This window comes from Macaca thibetana, chromosome 9 (assembly GCF_024542745.1).
Source record: "Macaca thibetana thibetana isolate TM-01 chromosome 9, ASM2454274v1, whole genome shotgun sequence".
NCBI classification, from domain to species: Eukaryota; Metazoa; Chordata; class Mammalia; order Primates; family Cercopithecidae; genus Macaca; species Macaca thibetana.
The window spans coordinates 120,579,572-120,604,848 of record NC_065586.1 but is presented as its reverse complement, the minus strand read 5'-3'; the positions used below and the strand labels follow the sequence as shown (position 1 = coordinate 120,604,848).

The 25,277-nt window shown below is 53.5% G+C and overlaps 3 protein-coding genes across 4 annotated transcripts in view; 1 reads left to right on the top strand and 2 right to left on the bottom strand.

The window, feature by feature from the left end:
- The window catches only part of ABRAXAS2 (abraxas 2, BRISC complex subunit), a 943,775-nt gene that overhangs the window by 297,332 nt on the left and 621,166 nt on the right, over positions 1 to 25,277 (bottom strand). The window lies entirely within an intron of this gene.
- LHPP (phospholysine phosphohistidine inorganic pyrophosphate phosphatase) overlaps positions 1 to 25,277 on the bottom strand; it is a 661,086-nt gene that overhangs the window by 78,467 nt on the left and 557,342 nt on the right. The window contains exon 7 of one of the 2 annotated variants that reach the window (XM_050803794.1): positions 18,848 to 18,939. The exons of the other annotated variant lie outside the window; for it this stretch is intronic. Coding sequence (XP_050659751.1) covers positions 18,848 to 18,939 — 92 coding nt within the window. The remainder of the gene's footprint in view (positions 1 to 18,847; positions 18,940 to 25,277) is intronic. 2 annotated transcript variants of the gene reach the window in all.
- FAM53B (family with sequence similarity 53 member B) overlaps positions 1 to 25,277 on the top strand; it is a 255,921-nt gene that overhangs the window by 207,485 nt on the left and 23,159 nt on the right. The gene's annotated exons all lie outside the window — the stretch shown is intronic.

The window sequence follows — 25,277 nt, the reverse complement described above, 5'->3', positions numbered from 1 at the left end:
TTTAATTAGCCAGGCATTGTCGCATGTGCCCATAGTGCCAGCTACTTGGGAGGCTAAGATGGGAGAATCTCATCAGAGGTCGAGGCTGCAGTGAGCTGTGATTATACCACTGCACTCCAGCCTGGGTGACAGAGCAAGACCATGTCTTAAAAATAAAATAAAATCAGACGGGCGCAGTGGCTCAAGCCTGTAATCCCAGCACTTTGGGAGGCCGAGGCGAGTGGATCACAAGGTCAGGAGATCGAGACCATCCTGGATAACATGGTGAAACCCCGTCTCTACTAAAAATACAAAAAGAAATTAGCCGGGCCGGTAGGTGCCTGCCGGTAGGTGCCTGCAGTCCCAGCTATTCTGGAGACTGAGGCAGGAGAATGGTGTGACAGGAGGTGGAGCTTGCAGTGAGCTGAGATTACGCCACTGCACTCAAGCCTGGGCGACAGAGCAAGACTCCGTCTCAAAAAAAATAAATAAATAAAAATAAAAATAAAAATAAAACCAAACCACAGGACGAATTTAAAACTGTGTGGAAAGAAATGGAACCAACAGTAACCACCGCACGTGGCAGAGTGGTTCAGAGCATAGATGACGGAGTTCGACTCCCAGGGTTCAAAGGCTATGTGACCTCAGGCAAGTTACTTGACCTCTGTGCAAAGGGGGACGATGTCAGTTCTGTCTCATACAAGCTCATGGAACAGTTTCTGGTGGAGTGGGTCCTGTGTCTGTCGCTGTTGCAATCGGTGTTTTCCCAACAACCTTAGAAGAAGACGTGTTGCCACCACCACCCACAGTGGCAATGCTGAGGCACAGAGAAGTTAAGTAACCAGCTATGGCCAATCGAACGAGGTTTCACCCCCAGGCCACAGCCTGCGGGCCTGAGTGCTGTAACAATAGGCGCCGAGGACCCAGGAGGGAATGTTTCCCATGGAGAGATCTTTCAGGTGGTGTCCAGGACACCTGAGAAAATACCAGATTCCATCCCTCTTTCTTTCCCTTTTCTTTCCAGGCCTAGAACTACTTGTAAGGCATCATTGCTACTTTATACAGTCAAGTCAACAAGATCCTCCCAACCTCGTGTCAGCCAAAGGCACACCAACAACAGCGCCAGCCTGGGGCCCAAAGCCACACCACCGACAGCGCCAGCCTGGGGAGAGCCCCCTTTGCCACAGCAGTGCCCCAGCCTGAAGCCGCGAGAGCGCTCAGGAACCTGCCAGGCACTGGGCGGGAAGGACGGGCGCTTATGGCGGCCTCGCCTGTCCCCACGGGGGCCTCACTGGGCCTCAGAGCTTCCTGCAAGGCCCCTCACGCGATCCGCTTTTATAGACAGGGAAGGAAGCACGCAGGGGTGAAGTGGCCCAGGCAGGTCAACAGTTAGGTCATGGGTCTGAGATCTCATCCCCTGCCCTTGACCCCAAAGCCCCGGCCTTTCCCCGGCCCTGGGCCAGGGCTGGTCAGGCTGAGAGCCTCCAGACCTCCTGTCTAAGCCGTCCTCGGCCTCTGATGAGCCGGTGCTGCCCTCTTCCTGCCGTCAGCTCTCTACAGGAGATTAAAAAAACAAACTAAAAGACAAGCCACCTGCCCTGCTGTGGCAGAGAAAGACAATCCAGCATCTGCCTCCAGCTGCCGAGCTCCCCAGCACCGGGGGAAAGACGGTGATGCCAAATGCCCAGCAGGGACTGCCAAGCCTATGACACGCAGGGCGTCTTCTCTGCAATCGTGGGTGGCCCGCGCAGCGGGGCTCTCCTGCATCACACTCACTTATCACACCTAGGGCCTCCGACGGGTTTCCGACACAGCAAAGGGCTCTGCTCTGCCTGGCCCACTGCCCCCGAGCTCCCACCCCAGGCCCCCTGCATCCCCCACCCCAATCCCCAAACTGCCGTTAAGAGCCGGCATGGGCAGGGCATCTACCAGGGCAGATGTGGTCCCTGCCAGTCCAGTGAGCCCCTGTGCCACCTCCTACGCCTCAGCCCCTGCATCCTGTATCCCACTGAGTCCTCCTCATGCACCCGAGTCACTCCAGGCACACACCTGGGGTCCGGCACTGGGCTGGAGCCCTCTGCACTGTGGGACCCTTCGGGCCACATGGCCTTGCTCATCTCATCACCCTGCACACTGCTGAGCACACGGCAGGTGACTGCAAAGCTGGGCTGTGTCTTGGATAGTGGGGGTGGGAGGAGCGGGCCACCTGGGTGAGAACAGGGGTTTGCCCACTCACGGGGGCAAGGGAAGACAGAGTCAGGGAAGAACCATCTCCTCCTCGCCATGCAGTAGGCCCTGACCTTTACTTATTTAAGTGAAAAGTCAACTTTGCCAATCAAGCGCCTATCCATCTGGGAGAGGCTGGTCCCCAAGGCGTGCCACACTCTGCCTGGGCGACACTGACTGCCACAAGGTCATGGGGAGCACGGGAAGCCTCCAGGCTGTGCTTGGGCAGACACTCTCCCCTCCCCAGCCGAGGACACAAACTTCTGGGTGACACAGTCCATCCACCCCCTGCCCCCCAACTCTACACAAAGTGAAGGCAGGAAGTCGCTCTGGGGGGGTGTATTTTGCAAATCAGAGCACATGGTCTCTGGGCGAGTTTTCCAAGCCAAGTGGTCTCCCTTGATGGTCTCGGTTTATGGCCCTGTGGTTCTATCCAGAAGTGTGGGCCTGGCTGAATCTGCCCTCAGGAATATCTCAGACACCTGCAGAGGCCAGGCCGACAGCCCCAGGCCACGATGCACCCAGCACTCCACTTCCATTGCTTCCCTGAGCTACCTCCTGCAGCCAGGTATTAATGGAGCTCCTGTAATAAAGGTGCTGAGGATACCCTGCAAATAAGTCCAAAACAAGTCCATTTTACAGATGAGAAAACTGAGGCTCAGCGGTCTTCCTGCCAGCCAGCAGTGGGCCAATATTTGAGCCTGGGGTTTTCTCATTTCCAGAGTACAAGTCCTTCCATGGTAGTCCCAGCTTAGACGAGCACCTGGACATCCCAGAATGCCACTTCCCTGGGACACTTTGCCATCATGTGGCTAATCTTCTATAGGGGCCATAGGGACAATTGGGACAGACATGCTGGCACTGTCCCACTACAGTGGTGAGTCTGCAGCTTCCCCAGAAAACGGAGAAGACTTTCTATGCCTACCCACGAGGCTTGGATGAGAACCACAAATGCAGACATGGTCTGGGAAGCTGAAAAGGCTTCTCCCAATAGGGAGGACTGTTGTTATTCGGTTTAACAAACGCAGAGTGTCCACCACAGGCAAGGTCAGGGACTTGGCTCTACACGGGATGGAGCAATAAGCAGACGGAGAGAGAATGAGGAAGCCGGGCTTCTTCCTGCTGTGGAAGGAAGGTACGAACGTGTACGGGCACGAGCTGAGGAGGAGCCCTGTGCTGCTGGACTGGAATCAGAGGCACGGGTGTGAGCTCGGGTTTTCGGGCAGGTCCAGGTGGGCACGAACACATGTGTGTGTCATGCCTGCCTACCATGAGCATCCTTCCTACCTCCGTCCCCTGCCGGGGCCTGAGCAGCAACTCCCAGAGACAACACAAGCACACTGGCGCCCTGGCTGAGATTCTTTTTTTTTTTTTTTTTTTTTTTTTTTTTGAGACGGAGTCTCGCTCTGCCACCCAGGCTGGAGTGCAGTGGCCGGATCTCAGCTCACTGCAAGCTCCGCCTCCCGGGTTCACGCCATTCTCCTGCCTCAGCCTCCCGAGTAGCTGGGACTACAGGCGCCCGCCACCTCGCCCGGCTAGTTTTTTGTAGTTTTTAGTAGAGACGGGGTTTCACAGTGTCAGCCAGGATGGTCTTGATCTCCTGACCTCGTGATCCGCCCGTCTCGGCCTCCCAAAGTGCTGGGATTACAGGCTTGAGACACCACGCCTGGCCCCTGGCTGAGATTCTAAACAGCGCTCTCCACCGGAAGGAACTGGGGCTCCTTGGAGAAACGGCCGATTCCAGGGCTGAAGCGAAAACAGAACAAATGAACCTGAAACATCTTTTTGGGCCAAAATGCAAGGAAGGGCTCAAAGAATGGTGAGGATGTACCCAAAGGACACAGGGCCAGCTTGGAGGGGCTGCCGGTGCCTGCGTCGGGGACCATCTGAATATCCCAATAATGATGGTTAACAGATGATAACCCACTGAATTACACAGGAAGCCAGGAGCCCACACTGGCATACATACATCAGTGGAAAGAAGAGAACATCTTTCCTTAAAGTAAGATGCCAGGAGTAAATACAAGGAAGAATGATGGAGTGATTTGGCGACCATCATACAAATAATTCATTCAAACAAGAAATGCTAAGGGACACTAAAACTGGCAGATGAAAGTAGGACATCGCATCACCTCAAAGCATCTCCCCACAAATATGTATCAACTATAAAGGGGAAAAACACAACGTTACATGGTTGCCATTAAACAAGAGGTCAAAGTTAACATCACCAATATTTGGACAAACCAACATTACATGCCTATGAGAACAAGCACAGCACCACTTCTATGCAATGCTAGCCCCAAACGCACAACCTGGGTTGTATCGTGAGAAAACATCACACAAAATGACTGTCTCGTAATCCTCAAAACTGGCAATCTGTGAGGGCTGAGGCGAGGACAGGGAAGTGCTCCAGGACAGAGTCCAGAGAGGCCAGAGAGCTGCCTGGCCCCGAAGTGGGTCTTCCTCTCTCTAGAGGAGTTCATGGAATAATTGGCAAAGCTTGAATGGGGTCTGCCTCTGGGAGAACGGTGTATGGAATTTCTTTCTATTCTGGAAATCTGGAAATTATTTGAAAATGAGAAGGCTGTGGGAACTCCAGGGAGTACCAGGTAATTCTGGAGGTGAGAGTGTGTTTTGGGTACAGGAGAAAAGAGCTTGGCCTCGCAGCCAGACCACACCCCAGCTTGCACGGGATTAGCACATGGCCTTGAGACGGGGTAGGGGGTTATGGGACAGTGGGTCCCTTGCAATTGGGAAGACTGGAATTCCATCACCAGGGAAGGCCTTGAGGATATGGCAGGATCCAGGCAGGCTGAGGAAGAGGTGGCGGAACAGGTGAAGGGCACAGACAGCATGCACAAAGGCTCCAGGTAGGACGGGCAGGAGGGGAGCTTGGCGGGTGGGGGGTGTCCTCATCCCAGGGACCTGGCCTCTCCACACTCGCAGGGAACACTGGGAGGCCCCAGTGCCCAGAGCGTGTTCTTAGGCCTCTCTCTGAGAAGGTGACAGGGGGACTAGGAGGATGGGCTGGTGAGGCCACCTCGGCTGCTCTGCCTGCTTCAGGCCTGGGGACTCCAGGGCTGCCGGAGACTCTGATGGTGGCTCTTGGCCCTGCGCGCTGTGGTGTTCTCCATGCTCATCGTCTGCACCTGTGAAGGGTGGTGGAGGAGAGGGCCGGTGTCCGGAGGCGTCGGCAGGCTTGAGGAGGCCTGGCTAAAGCAACCCCGTGGTTCTTGGAGCTGGGGCCCCCAGGGCCCCGAGAGGCAGAGGGCACACAGGGCATGGGGGTGCCGCGGCATCTGGGAGGGAATGAGCGGAGTGTGAGCAGGCCCACATGTGCGGCCTGGGGTGTGGGGAGGCTGGGCGTGTGTGTGTGCGCGCGCGCGCACTATGGGGCCACCATGAGAGTGGGCGCCTGTGGATGTGTGGCCTGGGCCTGAGAACCTGTGGGGTCTGGCGTGCGTACGTGTGGATATGCGATCGTGTGGGTATGGGGGCCCCTCGTGAGCACATGTGGGCCCGGGTGAGTGTATGTGGCTGTGCATGCATCAGCCCTGGCTCCAGCAGGCCCGGCCCGTCCCATCCCTGGCAGCAAGGCGCCCTCTTGTGGCCTGAGCAGGTGGCGTGGGGAGGAGGAAATGAGAGTGAACCCTGAGACCTCCCCAGGGTGGGACGCATGAGGAGGGGTGGAGCGGGAGGAAGGAGGCAGCAAGGAGGATGCCAGGTGGGCATGCAAGAATGCCAGATGCGCACTGCCCTGGGGGCCTGGGGGTCCTCGCTGGCCCCTGCCCACCACTTCTGGCTTCACCAGGTTCCTCCCTCCCCGCATCGGGTGTGTCCTGTCTGATAAAGGGCAGACGGGCTTGGACGGCCTCATGGGATGCATGTGGGTGGCCTGGGTCCTGCAGCAAGGCACCCCTCCAGCCGCACCCACTCGGGACCACACTGCCAAAGACCAGCATGCTATGTCTGCCCCTCCCACCGCATCTGCGGGGCTGATTCCCCACTCCTCTTCCCCGCTGGGGCGGCTGGGACCCTGCCCTCCCACAGGCCAAAGAGAGAGCGTGGGTGCATGTGCGCACATGTGTATGTGTGCGCGCGTGTGTGTGTGTGCATGAGCCGGTGTCTAGGACCTGCATGTGAGTGTGGGACGAAATAAGGCCATCCCTGCACGGCTCCAGGGAGAGGGGATGCTGGGACAGAGTGCAGGGTATGGCCCCTTGTCCTCCCTGCCATGGATGACTGTGGCCCAGGAGATTGTGTGAGTCTACGGTCATGGAGCCCCTGGCCCTGAGCTCCTGGATTAAACCCTTGGAAAGTGCAGAGCACCCCTCTGCACAAATCTTTGCTTAGTAACGAGGACAGACATGGGGGATGCTGCAGTCGGAGCGCAGCCTCAGTGCCACTGATGGGGTGGCTGGGCTGGGGCTGGCTGGGAGATTCCTCACCAGGAGGCCTATTTTCAGCTACTTTCACTTGCCCATGAGAAGGGGCCTGGTCAGGTGGGAGCTGTACGGGCTGCTCACGAGTGGTGGGTACATGGGTTGGTTTCTGTTTTTAATAACCCCGCACTTTCAGGTGGTTTTCCTTCTTAAGACTCCCCCAACACCTGTTATCCCAGCAATTTGGGAGGCCGAGGCAGGCAGATCACGAGGTCAGGAGATCGAGATCATCCTGGCGAACACGGTGAAATCCCGTCTCTACTAAAAATACAAAAAAATTAGCTGGGTGTGATGGTAGTGGGTGCCTGTAGTCCCACCTACTCGGGAGGCTGAGGCAGGAGAGTGGCATGAACCTGGGAGGCGGAGCTTGCAGTGAGCCGAGATCGCGCCACTGCACTCCAGCCTGGGTGACACAGCAACACTCGGTCTCAAAAAAAAAAAAAAAAAAAAAAAAGAATCCCCCAAATTCACAAACCCAGGGCAGGGGCGATTGTGCCATAAAAAATAACTCTTATTCTTACAAGAGTGTTACATGGTGGCCCCAGGGCCACTCCAGGGGACCAGCAGAGCAGAGATCCATGACGCTGGGAGGCCAGCTGGTGTCAGGAGAGGGCTTGAACCTCCCTCCCTGGAAGGAAGAACACCCCTAGAGGGCAGGGGACACCTGCCACATTCACTCGATCCCCCACATCTTCAACAGCACCTGGCCATAGTAGGTGCTTGGTAAATATCTACGGGGACCAGGGGGCTAACGGAGGATAGGCTTGGGCCTCCTCTCATGGGCAGTGGGGACCATCGAGATTTTAAAGGCAGTGGGGAAGGCCAGGTGCTATGGCTCACACCTCTAATCCCAGCACTTTAGGAGGCTGAGGCGGGTGGATCACCTGAGGTCTGGAGTTCAAGACCAGCCTGGCCAACATGGCGAAACCCCGTCTCTACTGGAAATACAAAAACTAGCCGGGTGTGGTGGCAGGCACCTGTATTCCCAGCCACTTGGAAGGCTGAGGCAGGAGAATCCCTTGAACCCGGAAGGCGGAGGTTGCAGTGAGCCAAGATTGCACCACTGCACTCCAGCCTGGGTAACAGAGTGAGACTCCATTTTAAAAAAGTACAATAAAATAAAATAATAAATAAATAAATAAAGGCAGTGGGGAAGGTCAAGCCTGCCCTAGAAAGCCACCATGACCATGTGGTGGACCACACCCACAGGGTGGAGAGAACCCCAGAGGCAGTGTACGTCCCCCCAGCCTGGTCTAGCAGGATTGACCAAATGGGAACCGTTAGGGAAATAGGCCACGCGGGAGCTACCACCATGGCGGGCCCTCACCCTAGGGGCCGAGCTTAACCCTCCCCTGTTCAGTCCACACAGCTGGGGCTCAGCCCCACTTGACACATGAGGAAACCAAGAGCCAAGCAAGGTAAATATCATGCTCAAGCCAGGCGCAGTGGCTCCCCTGTAATCCCAGCACTTTGGGAGGCCGAGGTGGGAGGATCACTTGAGCCCAGGAGTCTGGGCAACATAGGGAGACTCCATCTTTACAAAAAAATTAAAAATTAGTTGGGCATGGTGGCATACACCTGTTTCCCAGCTATTTGGGAGGCTGAGGCGGGAGAACCGCTTATGCCCAGGAGTTAGAGGCTGCAGTGAGCCATGATGGTGCCACTGCACTCCCACCTGGAAAGCAGAACAAGACACCATCTCAAAAAGAAAAAAACAAAAAAAGGCACACAGAGATCATGTCCAAGGTTACATGGTTAGCACGCGGCAGGGGACTGGGTCTCACACCCAGATTCTGGCGGTGCTCTTGGGGTCTCCGGGCAGCTGGACTCCCCCTCTGGAGGGTGGGGCTCGGCTTTTCTGTCTCCCTGCTCTCTGGTTTCAGCCCCCGGGCTCACGAAAAGTCAGGGAGAGCACCTGGGGCTACCAGGCTGGGCCTGGACACAGGGCACTCCAGCCTGGAACTACATTTGGAGGCCGGAGTAGGGGGCCTTGTTCCTGGCTGTCCCCAACCTGAGGACAATGGAGCGAGGGGAGCACACTGGGTTCACATCTGGGTCCCACCCATGACACAGAGGAACCTGCGCACAAATGAAACCACTGCGGCAAGGTGGCTGAAAATAAGAACTGCGTCCAGCTGGGTCTGCAGGGACAGGAGTCAGGGGCCTCTGAGCCCCCTTTCCTTCCTTCTTTACTTTTCCAGGCTGGAAAAGATGTAGCAATCAGATAAAAAATGTAGATTCCCTGATGCGACGCTGAAGGCTGTGGGGGATGTGCCCTCCCCTGCCCCTGGGTTGTAAGTGCCACCAGCTCTGGCCATGTCCCTGAGCCGCGGGGCAGCAGTGGAAAGGCAGAGGCCAGCCCTGTGGGCAGTGAGAGGACTCAAGTGAGACTCCAGCTCTCAGAGAGGCCCTACGGCGGACAGGCTCTGGCAGCCCTGGGGGCATCCAGCAGAGCCCAAGTGGCCCAGCTTCACGTTAAGGTTTGAGAACATTTTGGGCAGGCGGCCGGCCTGGCTAGGATGGTGGCTAGGATGGTGGCCTGCTGCAAGCTCACTACAGTCCCCTTCTTCCCCTGCTTGTTTCGGCCTGGCCACGGCTGCCCAGATCCTCCTGGGTCCCCTCCCCACCTCCCCACCACACACTGGAGGGAAAGAGAACGCTCGGGTCCAGTGGACTTTAACCACAAAGGCAGCAGTGATGGGGCTTCTGGGGCTGTCACCTGTCACATCTCCCCCAGGCTCTCAGGTGGGGTGGGTGGGGTCTAATGACCGACTTCAGGGCCTGCCCTAGGTCAGAAGCCCCCAGAGCCAGGTCCTGCTTATGTCCAGCTCAGCAGCAGGTCGTATGTGTGTGTGTATGTGTGTGTGCGTGTGTGTGTGTGTGTATGTGTGTGTGGAGGGGGCCAAAGCGGGGGAGGGCAGGAGCTGACCAGTCCTGTGAGCACCCACACTGGCTACTCTTGTTTTATGAGGCCCAGACCCTGCTCAGAGTTCCAGCAACACTTGGCTAACTGGGGGGTGGCCTGAGAATGTTCAGGGGCACAGGTCTTGGAATCAGGCAGAGGTGAGTTTGAATCCCGACGCTGACACTGGTAGGCTGTGTGGCCTTGGGCAAGTTACCACACCTCTCTGAGCTTCCATTTGCAAATCTAAATCGTAGGGGTAAGAAGGCGGGCGGCTCCTCTGGGCTGTTGCAGGGTGTAGACGAGCTGAGGCCGAGTGTATGTAAGCACGAGCACACGCCCCATGAGGCATACCTGCGTTATCTCCCTTGCAGCTCCTGGGGAACGCTTCAGGGAGTGTCTTGGGAGAAGAGCACGTGTGAGCACCGGGCCCAGAGCACGCGCCTTGCAACATCTGTTGAGCGGCTCTAGGGAGATGAGAGGGCCCTGCTGATGCTCCCTCAATCCCTGTCACACCACTCCAGAGCCTCGAAGGACCTGCACGTTCCCAGGAGGCAACTTCCTGGGGTTGGCAGGCTGCCTACAGGGGTCCTACCTTCTGGGCCAACCCCCAGGCCTTGTGGCCTCACTCTGCGGCCACCTCCCGGCCTCCACCTGGGACCCCCTTCCTCAGCTCAGAGCCCACCAGCCCTCAGTCCACTGGTTTCCCCCACAGGCGGCACCAAGCCCAGCAGGGGCGTTCAGGTTTTAACATCTTTCCCCTCTTGCCCTGGACACGAAGCAGCCTTGGTCAGGAACCAAGAATGCTAAACAGGGTCAGTACCAGGAAGGGCGACCGTTCCTAATCCTGTCTGCCCTGTCGCAGCAGCCAATAGAAGGCAGGAAAACCCAGCAGAGGAGGAGGAAGCTGACGCTGCCCCAACCAGACAAAGCCACGGGGGCCACGACGGCGTGTCTGCCCCGGAAACCCCACGTTCACCTGCTGAACCAGCCTCCTTTCACACCCCCGCCTCTGCCTCGGGTCTCCTCCCCGCTCTCTTAGGAGGCCCAGTGTCTGGGACTGCCATGTGCCGACAATGTCCAGAAACCTCCCAGGACCGTAAACTGGGAAGAACATGGACCTCCCTCCCAGAACAGCTCGTGAAGGTCGGGGCAGGGAGCAACAGGGCCCCCCATGGTGGGGACATAAACTCATCTGACCTCATCTGATCAAGCTGAACATACGCTCCTCCATGACCCAGCACTGTCATCTATCAGCAGATGTGCCCCAGAAGGACACACGCCCATGTGTCCAGGAGACAAAAACATTCCTGGCAGCCTGTGCAGAAGCGCCAGACTGGGACCCACCCAGATGTTCCCTCCAAGGGATGGGCAGAGAGGGGTGTTCGAGCCACACAGGACATGATGAACAAGCCACAGCTCAACGGTACAGTGTGTGATCCATTTGGATAAAGGTCAGAGAAGGAAGAGCCAGCACCATGTTGGAGGGAAGTCGGCCGTGTGGGAGAACAAAGCAGGCCCCGTCACTGCAGCCACTGTGCCCGCAGCAGGGCGGGGCAGCCTCTGGAGGACTGGGCGTGTCAGTCAGGGACTAGGTCTTCCGGGGAGCTGATAGCCTCCTAGTTCTTGACCTGAGAGTGTTCGCTTCGTAATTCATTATGCTATGTATTCGAATGTATTCACATCACACCATAATTGTTTAATGGCATATTTATGTTATATATATTTGACCACATTTTAAAAAAATTTGTTTTTGAGACTAGGTCTTGCTCTGTCACCCAGGCTGAAGTGCAGTGGTATGATCATAGCTCACTGCAGCCTTGTGGACCTCCTGGGTTTAAGAGATCCTCCTGTCTCAGCCTCCTGAGTAGCTGGGACCACAGGTAGGTACCACCACACCTGGTTAATTTTTATTTTTAATAGAAATGAGTTCTCGCTATGTTGCCCAGGCTGGTCTCAAACTCCTGAGCCAATTTGATTTTTAATAATTTTTCAAATGAAAGTATGACATAAGGCCAGACATGGTGGCTCATGCCTGTAATCCCAGCACTTTCAGAGGCCAAGCAGGTGGATCATCTGAGGTCAGGAGTTCGAGACCAGCTTGGCCAACATGGTGAAACCCCATCTCTACTAAAAATACATAAATTAGTTGGGCGTGGTAGTGCGTGGCTATAATCCCAGTTACTTGGGAGGCTGAAGCAGGAGAATTGCTTGAACCTGGGAAGTGGAGGTTGCAGTGAGCCAAGATCATGCCACTGCACTCTAGCCTGGGTGACAGAGTGAGATTCTGTCTCAAAAAAAGAAAAAGAAAAAGAAAAAGAAAGCATGACATAAAGTAGATTAGTGCTTGTCTGGGGCTGGGTGGAATGCGGGGGCGCTTTGCTAATAATAGCTAAACGATTTGAGGCTTCTTTTTGGGGTGATGAAATGTTATAAAATTGAGGTGATGGCTGCACAACTCTGTGAATATATGAAAACCACTGAGTTATACAGCATGGGAATTATTTCTCAATAAAGCTGTTACCAAAAGAGACAAAAGAAAAAAATGTACAGGCTTAAATTTGGGTGTGTCCCACTCTGTGTGACCTCAGGTGAGCTGAGTGACCCCTCTGAGCCCAGAAGTGCCCACCTACACCAGAAGCCACAGCCTCTACCCTGGGCAGGACCAGAGGGCTGCCAAAGGGATGTTTGGGATTCACGGACTCATTGCACAGTGGATTTTTCCACAGGCCTGTTCCCATTGCCCTTCCCTGCACTGCCAGGAGGAGTGCCTGAGGAACTTGGGCTGGTCTCCCAAGCCCAGCACTGGCCCTTTCTCTCCACCTGGGCTGGCCGGGATTTCCCTGGCTGGTCTGTTTACACACGAGGGCAGGAGGAGGGTCCTGACTCCCGGAAGGCTGACCAGGGCCACCACAGCCTGGACCTCCCCTTGCTAGTCACTCACTTTGACATGTGACTGCTGAAAAATTAACACCAGGTTCACGTCCTTCCCTCACACTCCACGTGGCACAGAAGAAAAATCTGTCATGTTCCAAAGCGAATCCACAGCCTTCTCTTAACAGGAAACACTCTGAAGTCCATCGCTGCGAAGTCTGGAAGCCCCAGGACAAGGTGCGGCTTTGACGGCAGCCGCTTCCAAGGTAAAAGGCCAGGCATGGGGGCCCTCTCTCTCCCCACCCAGCCAGCTCCACAGCCACGCACCCTGCAGCCCCTCGTCTTCCAGCTTTGTGCAAGACAGCTGGAATCCTAGATCGGCTGGCCTCCCGCTGGGGGAAACCTCGTCAGCACCCAGGCCCCAGCTAGCAGGGACCTTGCAGGACGTCGGGAATCACGGTCCAGGAAACTTTCCCTCTCAGAAGGGCAAGCTGTTTGTCAAGAACGTTCTGGGCTCATAACACATCTGCCAGCCTTGGGTAAACAATAAGAGAAGCCCTGAGGCGAGTTCCACCGGCTGCTTTATTTACACAGCAGTTCCAGGACTAGCGCAGGGGCTTCCCAGGCAGTAGCGCCTGTGACTGGGTGGTGGCTGTGGGGTGTGGCGTGGAATAGGGAACAGAGTGACGGGGATGCTGAGGGGCCACACTACCTGGTTTCTGGCAAGTCCACAAGAAGACAGGTTGGTGGGGATATAAGAGGCAGGAAGGGTCTGTGGCTCAGACGTGCCAGTGGCTCTTCCTTCTCCAGAGAACAGAGAGGGCACCTTGGAACTGGGCAAAATGTCCCTTCCCTCTACCCATTTGTCAGACTGGGAGGGCACAGGGTCCCAGTCCAGCCCCATCCTCCAAGGAAGATGAGGGCTGCCTTGACAGGCAGGCAAGCAGGGAGGGGCGACAGTGTTGTGGGGCATGAGCAATAGTGCACTGACCCACCAGGACCCACATCCAAGAGTACAGCCCTGCCTGGGCCCCGGAGTGAGGCGGGCCCTGTGACTACTGCAAAATGTGGCCCCGAGGGCAGGACATTCCAACAGGGAAAAGTGCAGGCAAAAGCACCCGCCCGGGGGACTGGGGGTGGCCAGGTTCCAGTCCAGCCTCTGTAAACCTTGCCAGATGGCCTTGGCCAAGGTCCTAGGTGTCCCACCTGAAAAAGCCTCTCGTGGCAGGGCAGCGGCACCCTCTGGGGCTGCAGGGCTCATGGGACCACAAGGATTTGCCACCCACGGCACAGGACCCCCCACGGAGGAGACACTCTTGTCCAGGGCCTGGGCAGCAGGAATGCTGTGGCTGGATGGGACCTCGAGGGGTCCAGGGGAGCAGCCACGTCAAATGCACCAGGAGTCCTGGGAACAGGGCAGGCGGGGGACACCCAGAAGGCCTTTACCTGCCACCCAGGTGAGGACCACACCCTGGCTGGGCAGCACTTCCACACGGAGCAGGTATGAAAAGAAAGCTTTGTGCTTCCCTGTCCAGGGCTCTTGGGCAGCCCTGCTGGGCCAAGTTCCGGACCCCGCTGCCCAGGGATGATGCTTTCCGGGGGAGCAGGCCCTGCAAAACTTTCTCTCCGGAGCTAAGCCACCCGCAGTCTCTCCCAACCCTGAGGCTTCACTCTCTTTGGGCCATTTTATAATGAAATCAAGAGAAATGGATACATCCAAGGTGACAAGGAGATCTCACTGCCAGTGAGCGGCCGAATCCCACTCCTCAGCCACCTCTCGGCCTCTCAGACTCCTGACAGCTGCCTCAGAAACACAATCATGTGTGTGTGTACGTGTGTGTACATGTAAGTGAATGCACGTGTGCGTGCTCTGTACCAGAAGACCGTGGCTGAGGGCACGTCCTGCAGCAGGACCAGTGGGAGGTCTCAGTCAGCCCTCCAGCTTCCCTCCCTTCCTGGTGCCAGTGACTGGCAGGACTGACCGCTGCCCCCACCCGCCAGCTGCTCCAGCCTGGACGGCCTCCCCATCCTGCCCTGGCCTCAAACCAAGTGTGGGCACAGTTACTCACTGCAGGGCTCTCTGCCACCTGGGCCCAGGACAAGGCCACCCCCCTCCCCCCTTCACTCTCCCATTTCAGCCAAGGCTAGGCCAAGGCCACCAACAAAGGACAGAGCCTGGAAGGCCTTCTGATACCCAGCTGACCCATCCAGTGGTCACTGGCTCCCGTGAGGCCTCTTTGGGCCACTCACAGGAGAGGAGAGGCTCAGCAAAGGGTTGCGACAACATGCCTCGGCTGCAGAGGAGACATAGCTGCTGCCCCTAAGGGGCTCACCTCTGTGCAGAACAGGGCCGTGCTGAGGTGCCAGAGGGCTAGGGTGCCCTGGAAGGGCGAAGTGCTGCTCGATAGAGCCTGGCTGGGGGCATTTCCTGGAAGCAAGGGATGCCGGCCCAGTGGCAGGTGCCCAGCTGACTCCAGAGGCTGTTTGCCGGCCCCGGGCCGGCCACACGTCCGCAGGGAGCACCACGCAGGCCCTTCCAGGCCCAGCATGGCCCTCCAGAGAGCGGGATCCCATCAGGGTCCGCAGCCCGGCTCATCCAGGACCCCACGCCCCTCCAGCACTTCAGTGTATCTGTGCACCGAGAGTACCATCTGGAGGGAGAAGGGGACAGTGCAGGAGGAGGGCGGCTGCCACCTGGGGCCACCAACACTCCTGCAGAGGCCAGTGAAACTTTTCTAGTAGCCACGTTAACAAAAATTTAAATAAATGGGTGAAATTAACACGAAATATCAGCATTTCAACATGTAGCCGATATAAAAAAAAAAACTCATGAGCTCTTTAACAATCCTTTCTCCCCACTCAGTCTCTGAAATCCAGTGTGCATTTCACACTTCCTGTGCGTCTCACTGTGGACGAGCTACAGCTCCTGCGTCTGACAGCGCAGCTCCAGAGGCTGGGAGACCTCCCATCCCTTTAACCAGGGTGCACCCACACACACAGAGCTCCACCTCCTTTGATGCCCGGGTGGCCTCCCCCAGTGGCTAGGTCCCCACCTTAGTCAAGCTAACGCTCTTCTCCCTTTGCCCTGCATGTTAACAAAGAGAGATTTGCATCCTTACAAACAAATCAAAAGATCCGACATTTCAAATCTTGTTAGGAACAAACGGGCTAAGTCCCATTCTCTTCAACAGAGGCAGGTGACTCCGTGTCTGGAGCTAGGTGGATATGGACAGATACAGATGGATATGGATAGATATAGACGGTAGCGGCTGTATGTGCTCCCCACCCTGGCCATTTGCTGAGGGCTTGCTGTGTGCCCAGAACTACACTGATTCCTTTCCTACAGCATCTGAACACATGGATACACAGGACAACACACACACTGGAGCCTGTTGGAGGGTGGAGAGGGAAGGAGGGAGAGGATTAGGAAAAATAACTAATGGGTACTAGGTTTAATATCTGGGTGATGAAATAATCTGTACAATAAACCCCCATGATACATGTTTACCTATGTAATGAACCTGCACATGTACCCCTGAACTTAAAAGTTAAAAAAAAAAAAAAAAGAAAGAGGCTGGGCACAGTGGCTCACACCTGTAATCCCAACACTTTGGGAGGCCGAGGTGGGTGGATCACGGGGTCAGGAGATCGAGACCATCCTGGCTAACACGGTAAAAACCCGTCTCTACTGAAAATACAAAAAATTAGCTGGGTGTGGTGGCGGGCGCCTGTAGTCCCAGCTACTTGGGAGTCTGAGGCAGGAGAATGGCATGAACCCAGGAGGCGGAGCTTGCAGTGAGCCGAGATCACGCCACTGCACTCCAGCCTGGGCGACAGAGTGAGACTCCATCTCAAAAAAAAAAAAAAAAAAAAAGAAAGAAAATGTGGTATATATACACCATGGAATACTACTCAGCCATAAAAAGCAACGAAATAATGGCATTAACAGCAACCTGGATGGAGCTGGAGACCTCAAGGAATGGAGGTAACTCAGGACTGGAAAACCAAACACTGTATGTTCTCACTTATAAGTGGGAGTTAAGTTATGAGGATGCAAAGGCATAAAAATGATATAATGGACTTTGGGGGCTTGCGGGGAAGGGTGGGAGGTAGGTGAGAAATAAAAGACTACACGCTGGGTAGTGTACACTGCTTGGGTGATGGGTGCACCAAAATCTCAGAAATCACCACTAAAGAACTTATTCATGTAACCAAAAACCACCTGTTCCCCAACAACTACTGAAATTTTAAAAATTACCAAAAACACCATTATGAAGACGCTTGTAGAAAGAGGCCATAAAACAGTATTCAAGGAAAAAGGAGGCTGCAAAACAGTATCATCACATTTTTGTAAAAAGAAAAAAACCAAAATATTACCAGTCTGTTGATCCATGCAGAGAAGGCGATGCAGAAGGATTTGGCAAACTATTGACGGAATTTCTCTCTCCGGGGCCAGGCGCAGTGGCTCGCACCTATCAACCCGGCACTTTCGGAGGAAGAGGCGGGTGGTTCACCTGAGGTCAGGAGTTCGAGATCAGCCTGGCCAACATGTGAAACCCCGTCTCTACTAGAAATACAAAAATTAGCCAGGCATGGTGGTGCACACCTCTAGTACCAGCTACTCAGGAGGCTGAGGCAGGAGAATCACTTGAGCCTGGGAGGCGGAGGTTGCAGTGAGCTGAGATTGCACCTCTGTACTCCAGCGTGGGCAACAGAGTGAGACTCTGTCTCAAAACAAAACAAAACAGTTTATCTCTCTCCGGGAGACAGTGTCATGTGGGAAAGTCCACCTCATACTCTTCTTTAAATGGCATGCAGGTAACCGGAATCTGAAAAGCACCAACCCTTGCTGGCATAGGGTGGGCACAGCCTCCCTCATGCCCGCCTGCATTTGTGGGCTGTGAGGGGCCTTCCTCAGAGGCCCATTATCAGTTTATAGGGGCACCTGGCCTGGGCTGGCCAGAAAGACCCCAACTGAGCTGGCATTCAGGACAAACATGTTTCTCCTCCAAGGAACCAGAAGCAGCCCAGTATACAACAGGTACGGTTCTCCCCCTCCACTTCCTGCCAGGTCACACCGCTGTGTTCCCAAGCAGGGAGGCGCCACCTGTGCTCACGGGTCACAGATATGCCCTGAGATGCACGAGGTGCTGGGCTGGGCTCCTGATGGCTGATGCCAGGCAGCGCCTGGCATCAATTGTAGGGCCCCAAGGTCCACTGTCAGCCGACAGCCCCTCGCCTGGGAGCAGCAGCAGGACCAGCCTCTGTGACCTTTATAGGAAAGGCAGGACTGGGGACTGGGGGACCCCTGGCTGGTCTCTTAGAAAAAATGTTCCTGTGGCTTGTGAGTGGGGTCTCCCTCACTCCCTTAGGCCAGGCCTAACCAAGGGGAGCCACAAAACCCAACTTCAAGAAAGAAAGAAGGCCCATATGTCATACATGTCGGGGGCTCCATGGGGGCCCCCAAGCCTGGGAGGGTCTGGGAGGTAGCTGGAAGGGACCAACTTCCTGACTGTAGACCCAGGTGCGCCGAGCATTCCTCACTCACCTCGCACTCAGCCACGGTCCCCAACCTGCAGGAGAGACCTCAGCGCGATGGTCAGGCCCTCTGATCTGTCTTCTCTGGTCCTGCCTAGGTAGATCTCTCAGGACGAATATAATTGCTCCCACCCCACCCCAAATCCAAGTACCCCCAGGTAACCACGTTTCAACCAAGTCTCCCCAGCATCAGAAAAGACGTGCATTCTCTGAATGGCCACAACAGAAACCACCTAGCATAAGGCAAGGCAACACTCTGATGTCCAAGATCCTCTCGATGACCAGGTGAGCTGGAGCTCAGGCACCACAGGGCCCTCCACATGCCCGGGAGCTCCCAAGCCCTGAGAGCTGCTCCGACCAGGCAGACTTTTGCCAGCAAATAAAACACAAGCTTCTTCTCGAGATGGAGGTTTGTTCCAGGGCATCCCTGAGCAACCCTCTGTCGTCTCCAGGCTGTCTGTGTCTCACAGAGTGGAGAAGGTGAACAAAAGGAGACGGAGGCTGTCCAAGGGGCTGAGTGCCCACAGCTGTAACTGCCACAGTGCAGGGTCTGATCAAATTGCCAAAGGGACAGCAGCACAAATTTGGCCCAACTCCCTGGTGGGCCGCCGCCAGGATGGACAGTGCCTTTGCTTATTTCTCTCTGCACTGCACACCGTTTCAAAACCCAGACCCTGTATCAAAAGCCACTCTACGTTATCACTGTCTGCTATAAGAGACCACCCAGCTCTGTTCTCAGAGGTCCACTACATACAAGACAGTGAATGCCCACATAGTGCCCTTTGATTTGGAAAGAATACCCCCTTTACTTTGAAGAACAAAACAGAATGAGAACATGGTCATCCCCTGGAAGGAAGGTGGATAAATGACTCCCGCTGGCACTGACCTGAACTTCCCAGTCCGCACCTGCAGCGCTCTCATTCCACACCGCTGGGCACCGCCGACGTCGCCCACGATATCGTCCCCAATCATGACGGCCTGTCACGGCAGTGAAATATGCTCAGAAGTGATGTCAGGAGAGTTTTATTCCTGGGCTCCTTCATCTTTTTTTGACGTAATAAATGGCTTGATTTGATGTTTAAAACCACCATCATACAAATTAAACAAGATAATATTGTCATCGTATTGATTAAAAGTCAACCCACCTTGAATATATCTCACACTGCCCCTGTAGGCCATGGCTTTGAACGCTATATATTTGTGCAATTCGAAATCAATCAGCAGACGTCAAAGTGATTTGGCACCCCAAGGACGTGCGGGGATGCTGAACGCTGTCCGGCCTCCGCTGGAACACAGGCTAAATTTCACCTGACCCTAAAGACTCCGTAACCTGGTTATTTGCCCTTGATTCTGTGAAAGTGAAGCAAATCTCTGGCATATCTTCGTAAGTTTCGCTTTATATAGGTTTTGCTTTCAATGGGGAAGGTATTGCCTTAAAAACAAAATAACAGACAAACCAAAATTCACACATACACAGAGGAAATGCTCGCAGCCTGGGTATCATTTCAAAAAGCAGCCTCTGGAATACACTCTCTCACCTGAAAAAACCAGAAAACCAAACGACAAAACAACAGCTTTCAGGACACTGGACATCAAGCAATGAAGGACACTGACTTCTGAGATGCAGGAAACAAAGAACGTGGCTCCTGTGACTGCCCCCAGCATACTGCCTTCGATGCTTCCAGACTGTGGGCACAGGAGGGGTGCTGTGAACTGAAGTCTGTCCCCCACAAATTCACTTGAAGAAGAAGCGCTAGACTGCAGTGTGACTGTATTTGGAGACAGGGCCTGTAAGGAGGTAATTCATTGAGGCTGAAGGAGGTCAGAGGGGGCCCTGATCTGATGGGACTGCTGTCCTTACCAGAGGACGAGGCACTGGAGTGCACTCCACAGAAGCACAGAGGAGAGGCCATGGGAGGACACAGCAAGAAGGCGGCCATCTACAAGCCGGGAAGAGAGCCCTCATCAGAAACTGGACTTGCCGGCACCCTGATCTCAGGCTTCAAGCCTCCTGAACAGTGAGAAAGAGTTTCTGCTGTTAAATCCGCACAGGCTGTGGTGTTTTGTATGATAGTCTGGGCTGACTAATACAGAGGGAAACCCAGGTAGAGCCCAGTAGGATCCCTGAATTGGGGAGACAAAGCTAGGATTCTGGGGAGACCCAGGAGCAGAGTCCACAGGACAGGGAATCAGAGAGGAGAAGGCTGCATGGAGAAAGAGCCGTGGAGAACGTGGAGGGTCCCCTCAAATGCTCAGCAGACCACTGCCAGCACACGTGAGGGAGGAAACTCCCTGAGTCTGGGAAAGAGCCACACCAAATGACTAGAGAAAACGGTGCCTGTGTCTCACACAGGATTGCATATGTCCCCACCAGCCAGGCTGGGAAAACTCACTCACGATGCACAAGGCATTGAGTGCCATCTTCAAAGCCGCTGCTTCGCAGTGAGGAATAATTCATCCAGGGCAACCCCTGCTCTGGTGCTGCCCCCAAATCTTAAAAGCAAGATCTGGAAGGATCAAACTGTTTCAAGTAATATAATTGCATCCCATAACAAAGTTCGCAATTCCTTATGGGCACACAAAAATATCCAGCACCCAAAAAGAAGGTAAAATTGATCATGTCTGGCACTCAATAAAAAATGATCAGACGTGCAAAGAAGGAAAATATCATGCAGAAGGAGGAGAAAGATGAGTCCATCCAAACTGAGAAAGAACTGACAGAGAGGTGAGAATGAGCAGACAAGAGCATTGCATCAGCCCTTGTAATAGTATTCCATATGTTCCAAAAGTAGAGAAATGGAAGGTAAAAGAAAAAATCCAAATCAAGCTTCTAGAGATGAAAACTACAATGACAGGGATCAAAATACACTGGGTAGGATTAATGCCAGAAGAGATACTGCAGAGGAAAAGATTAATGAACCCAGCGACATGGCAATAGAAACTACCCAAAATGAAACAGAGGCAGAAAAATTATTTTTAAAAATGAACAGAGCATCAGTGAGCTATGGCACAACTTCAAGTGGCCTGATGTACACACAATTAGAGTTCCTGAAAGTGAGATGAGGTGGGGCACAGTGGCTCGCACCTATCATCCTAGCACTGTGGGAGGCTGAGGTAGGAGGATCACTTAAGCCCAGGAGTCCAAGACCAGCCTAGGCAACATGGCAAGACCTTGTCTCTATAAAAATTTAAAAAATTAGCCAGATGTGGTTGCTCAAGCCTGTAGTCCCAGCTACTTGGGAGACTGAGGTGGGAGGACCACTTGAGCCTGGGAGTTTGAGACTGCAGTGAGCTGTGTCCGTGCCACTGCACTCCAGCCTGAACATCAGAGCAAGACCCTGTCTCAAAATTAGAAAAAAAAAAAGTGAGATGAGAGAAGACACAAATACATTTGAAGAAATAGTGACTGAAAATTTTCTAAACTTGATAAAAACAATAAATCCACAGATCCAAGATCCCAATGAACACCAAACACAAGAAACACACAGACAACTGTATTAAGGCACACCATAATTAAATTGCTCAAAAGTAGTGACAAGGAGAAAATCTTATAAAACAGTCAGACAAAAAAGAGACATGTTATCTACTTATATACAGAGAAACAAAGATAAGATGTTAGATTTCTTGTTGGAAACAATGCAAGTGAGAAGACTGTGGAGTGCCATCTTTTAAGCAGTAAAATAAAAAAAATGCCCATCTAGAATTCTGTACCCAGCAAAAATATCTTTCCCAAACGAAGATGAAATAAAGATATTTCAGACATCCGAAGAGGAAGAATTCATCACCACTTGGACCCATCCTTGCAGGGAGAGTCCGAATCGATGGGCCCCACACTCAGTAAGACTCCCCCGGCTTGGGCGTGCTTCACCGTCCTCGTTTCATTTTGTCTTGATTTTGGTTTGTGTATTTATCACTTAGCCCCACTTAGCATCTGAATTCCAGGGAGGAGACCTGTAGTTTGTTTGTTTGTTTGTTTGTTTGTTTGTTTGGAGACAGAGTTTTGCTCTTCTTGACCAGGCTGGAGTGCAGTGGTGCAATCTTGGCTCATTTAGATAACTTATTATGTCCTGGCCCTGTGCTGGGTGCTTCACTAAGATGATTTCCTTTAAACGCCACACCAGTTATACCCATTTTACAGATGGAAGTGGAGGCTGGCCCAAGGTCACACAGCCAGCAAACAGTAGAGCTGGGATCTCCACCCCGCTGCTCTAGAAATCTACCCTACAAGAAATGTAGAAGTCCTTTGGGCAAAGGGAAAATGACAATAGCTGGAAATACTCATCAACACCAGAAAAATAGCTTGTGGGCATGTGCTGACCTTCTGCCTGCTCAGCTCCCTCCTCTGCTGGCTAATTCCTCCCAGGCCTTCAGGACTCAGTTCCAGTGACCACCACCCTTCCCCTGCCCCCAGGCTGGGTTGCGTGGCCCTCCCAAAGCACTCTGGGATCGCATCCTGGTGCCACCCATGTCATAGTGCATAATGGACTCTGCTCATCCCACCCTTCCAGAAGCAGGAGCTCCTTCAGGACAAGGAATCTGGGCTGACAACTGGCACTTGGTTGATGCTCGGCAAATGTGTCTTGAGCAGATGAGTGCTCTGCATTATGGCAAGGCCGGCTGTGTCTGAACACACTTATGAGGCACAGACAAGACTTCCCATTGGTCACCTACATAGAGTGGAGGGAGTCATACAGTCCCCGCCAGTGTGGCCGAAATGTCAGTCACTTGTGGGTCTTCTTTCGCCACGTTAACATGTGTTATTGCTTAAATGGAGTCATGCTCTTTTTTTTTTTTTTACATAAATACATGTAATTTAAAGAAAAAACAGCTGGGAGTGGTAGCTCACCCCTGTAATCCCATGAGATGGGCAGATCAACTGAGGTCAGGAGTTCGAGACCAGCCTGGCCAACATGGTAAAACCTGTCTCTAATAAAAATACAAACCGGGCATGCACCTGTAATCCCAGCTACTTGGGAGGCTGAGGCACACGAATTGCTTGAACCTGGGAGGTGGAGGTTGCAGTGAGCCAAGATTGTGCCACTGAACTCCAGCATGGGTGACAGAGTGAGACTCGGTCTCAAAAAAAAAAAAAAAAATAATAATAATTTTAAAGAAAAAAAACCCAACCAGCTCCTCTCACTGCCCTACTCCAAAATCTGATTAAAAGCTTCAAAGTAGGTTGGGCGCGGTGGCTCATGCCTGTAATTCCAGCACTGTGGGAGGCCGAGGCAGGCAGATCACTTGAGCCCAGGAGTTCCAGACCAGCCTGGGCAACACGGTGAAACCCTGTCTCTATTAAAATACAAAAAATTAGCCAGGCATGGTGGCAGACGCCTATAATCCCACCTACTTGGGAGGCTGAGGCAGGAGAATGAGCCAAGATTGCACCACTGCATTCCAGCCTGGGCAGGAAGAGCAAAATTCTGTCTCAAAAAACAAAAACAAAAACAAAAAAACTACAGGTCTCCTCCCTGGAATTCAGATGCTAAGTGGGGCTGACCGATAAATACACAAACCAAAATCAAGACAAAATGAAACGAGGACTGTGAAGCATGCCTAAGCCAGGGGAGTCTTACTGAGTGTGGGGCCTATCGATTTGGACTCTGCCTGCAAGGATGGGTCCAAATTTGCTTTCCATCTGGGGAAAGGGGACCACAGAAAGGGGGGCTGGGCCTGATGTGGCCAGCAGACACACAGACTCACTCCTGTCTCACGCTGAGCTAGAGCAGCGGGGTGGAGATCCCAGCTCTGCTGTTTGCTGGCTGTGTGACCTTGGGCCAGCCTCCACTTCCATCTATAAAATGGGTATAACTGGTGTGGCCTTTAAAGGAAATCATCTTAGTGAAGCACCCAGCACAGGGCCAGGACATAAGAAGTTACCTGAACATGTTAAAAAGGAAACAGAAACATGAGGAAAGGTTTTGTTGAGGAAATTCTCTATCTCACCACATCAGAGAGAGAGAGAGGCCCGACGACCTGCAGCAGGCGCCCTTGCTTTGGTTACTTGATACCTTTGCCTGGGGCCTTCGTGGGCCGGTGCCAGGCCAAGCAGTGGGCGCACAGTGTGAATCAGACAGATGAGTCCCAGCCCTTATGGAACTCACGACAAGTGCTAAAGACAGACGTTAATCAGGTAATTCCACAGTCTCATCATCGGGGCCTGGGATAACGCACAGGAGGCTGTGAGGCCTGATTTCCTGACCTACTGGACTTGGGGGTGGTCAGGAAAGGCTTCCCAGAGGAGGTGAAGTTCTGAGCTTTGCTCTGTCTGATAGGCAAAAGGAGTCAACCAGGTTGTAGGACACAGAGGAGAGATGGGATACACCCAGCAGGGGCTACCACACATGTGTTCACTATCCATCTCCCCACCATTCACCAGGGCAGGCCATGCCATGAATTCCAGAAAGCACACACACATAAACCTGAAGCAACTGTCCTGGGAACTGCGTCCAAACAGTCCTTCAGATAACCAAGGAATCGCCAGGAGCCTGATAAAGGACAAAGGCAGAGCCAGCGAGGCCCCCTGAGGCCAGGGAGGTAGTTTCAGCTGAACCCGGAGCTTTTCTGCCACTTGGCATGGACTCGTCAAGTATCACAGTCAAGCAGAGGCCAGAGGGGCCTCCCTCAGAGAAGCCACGGGGGATGGTGGTGCTGAGAGAGAGCTCGGAGGAGGTGGCTGAGGGCTGCAATGTTGAGAATTCTGCCAATTGCTGGTAGCCGCAAGCCACTGCGAGACATAAGGTGCTTGAAATAAAACCACGTCTTCCTGGTGTGGTGCTCTATACTTCATACTTTGCACGGATTTTCTCTGGTCTTTCCTCCCCCTACCCCTGTGCTTCCCAGAGTGTGTCATGCACACGGGTGACATACTATTTGACTCCAGGCAGAGCAAGGACATACATTTTAATGTAATCATGTGGTCTTTATTTTTAGATTAATCTATTATGGTAAGTGAGAGATTCTGGTTTTCCATTTATAGTAGTCATCAAAAGTTCCTTTTAAAATACATTTATTTAAGTAATAAAATGAATCAATTTTAAGAAATGTGAAGTAAATAGAGCTAGTGGCAAGTACCCAGATACGGTAAAAATACCCAGATATGGTAAAAATTCAAAGTGCTTTTTCCAGAATGACTGATGTTAGGGAAAATCCTGCCAAATCCAAATGAGGTTTTTGTGTCTATCAAACCAGCTCCTGGCCAGGCAAGAAACAGCCAGTGGCACCGCGTGCTCCCTGGAATGGGACCAGCCCCAATGTCCGCTGCACGTACACAGGGCGCTCTAAGGGTCAGGAAAAGCCAGGGCTGGCTGGGCAGC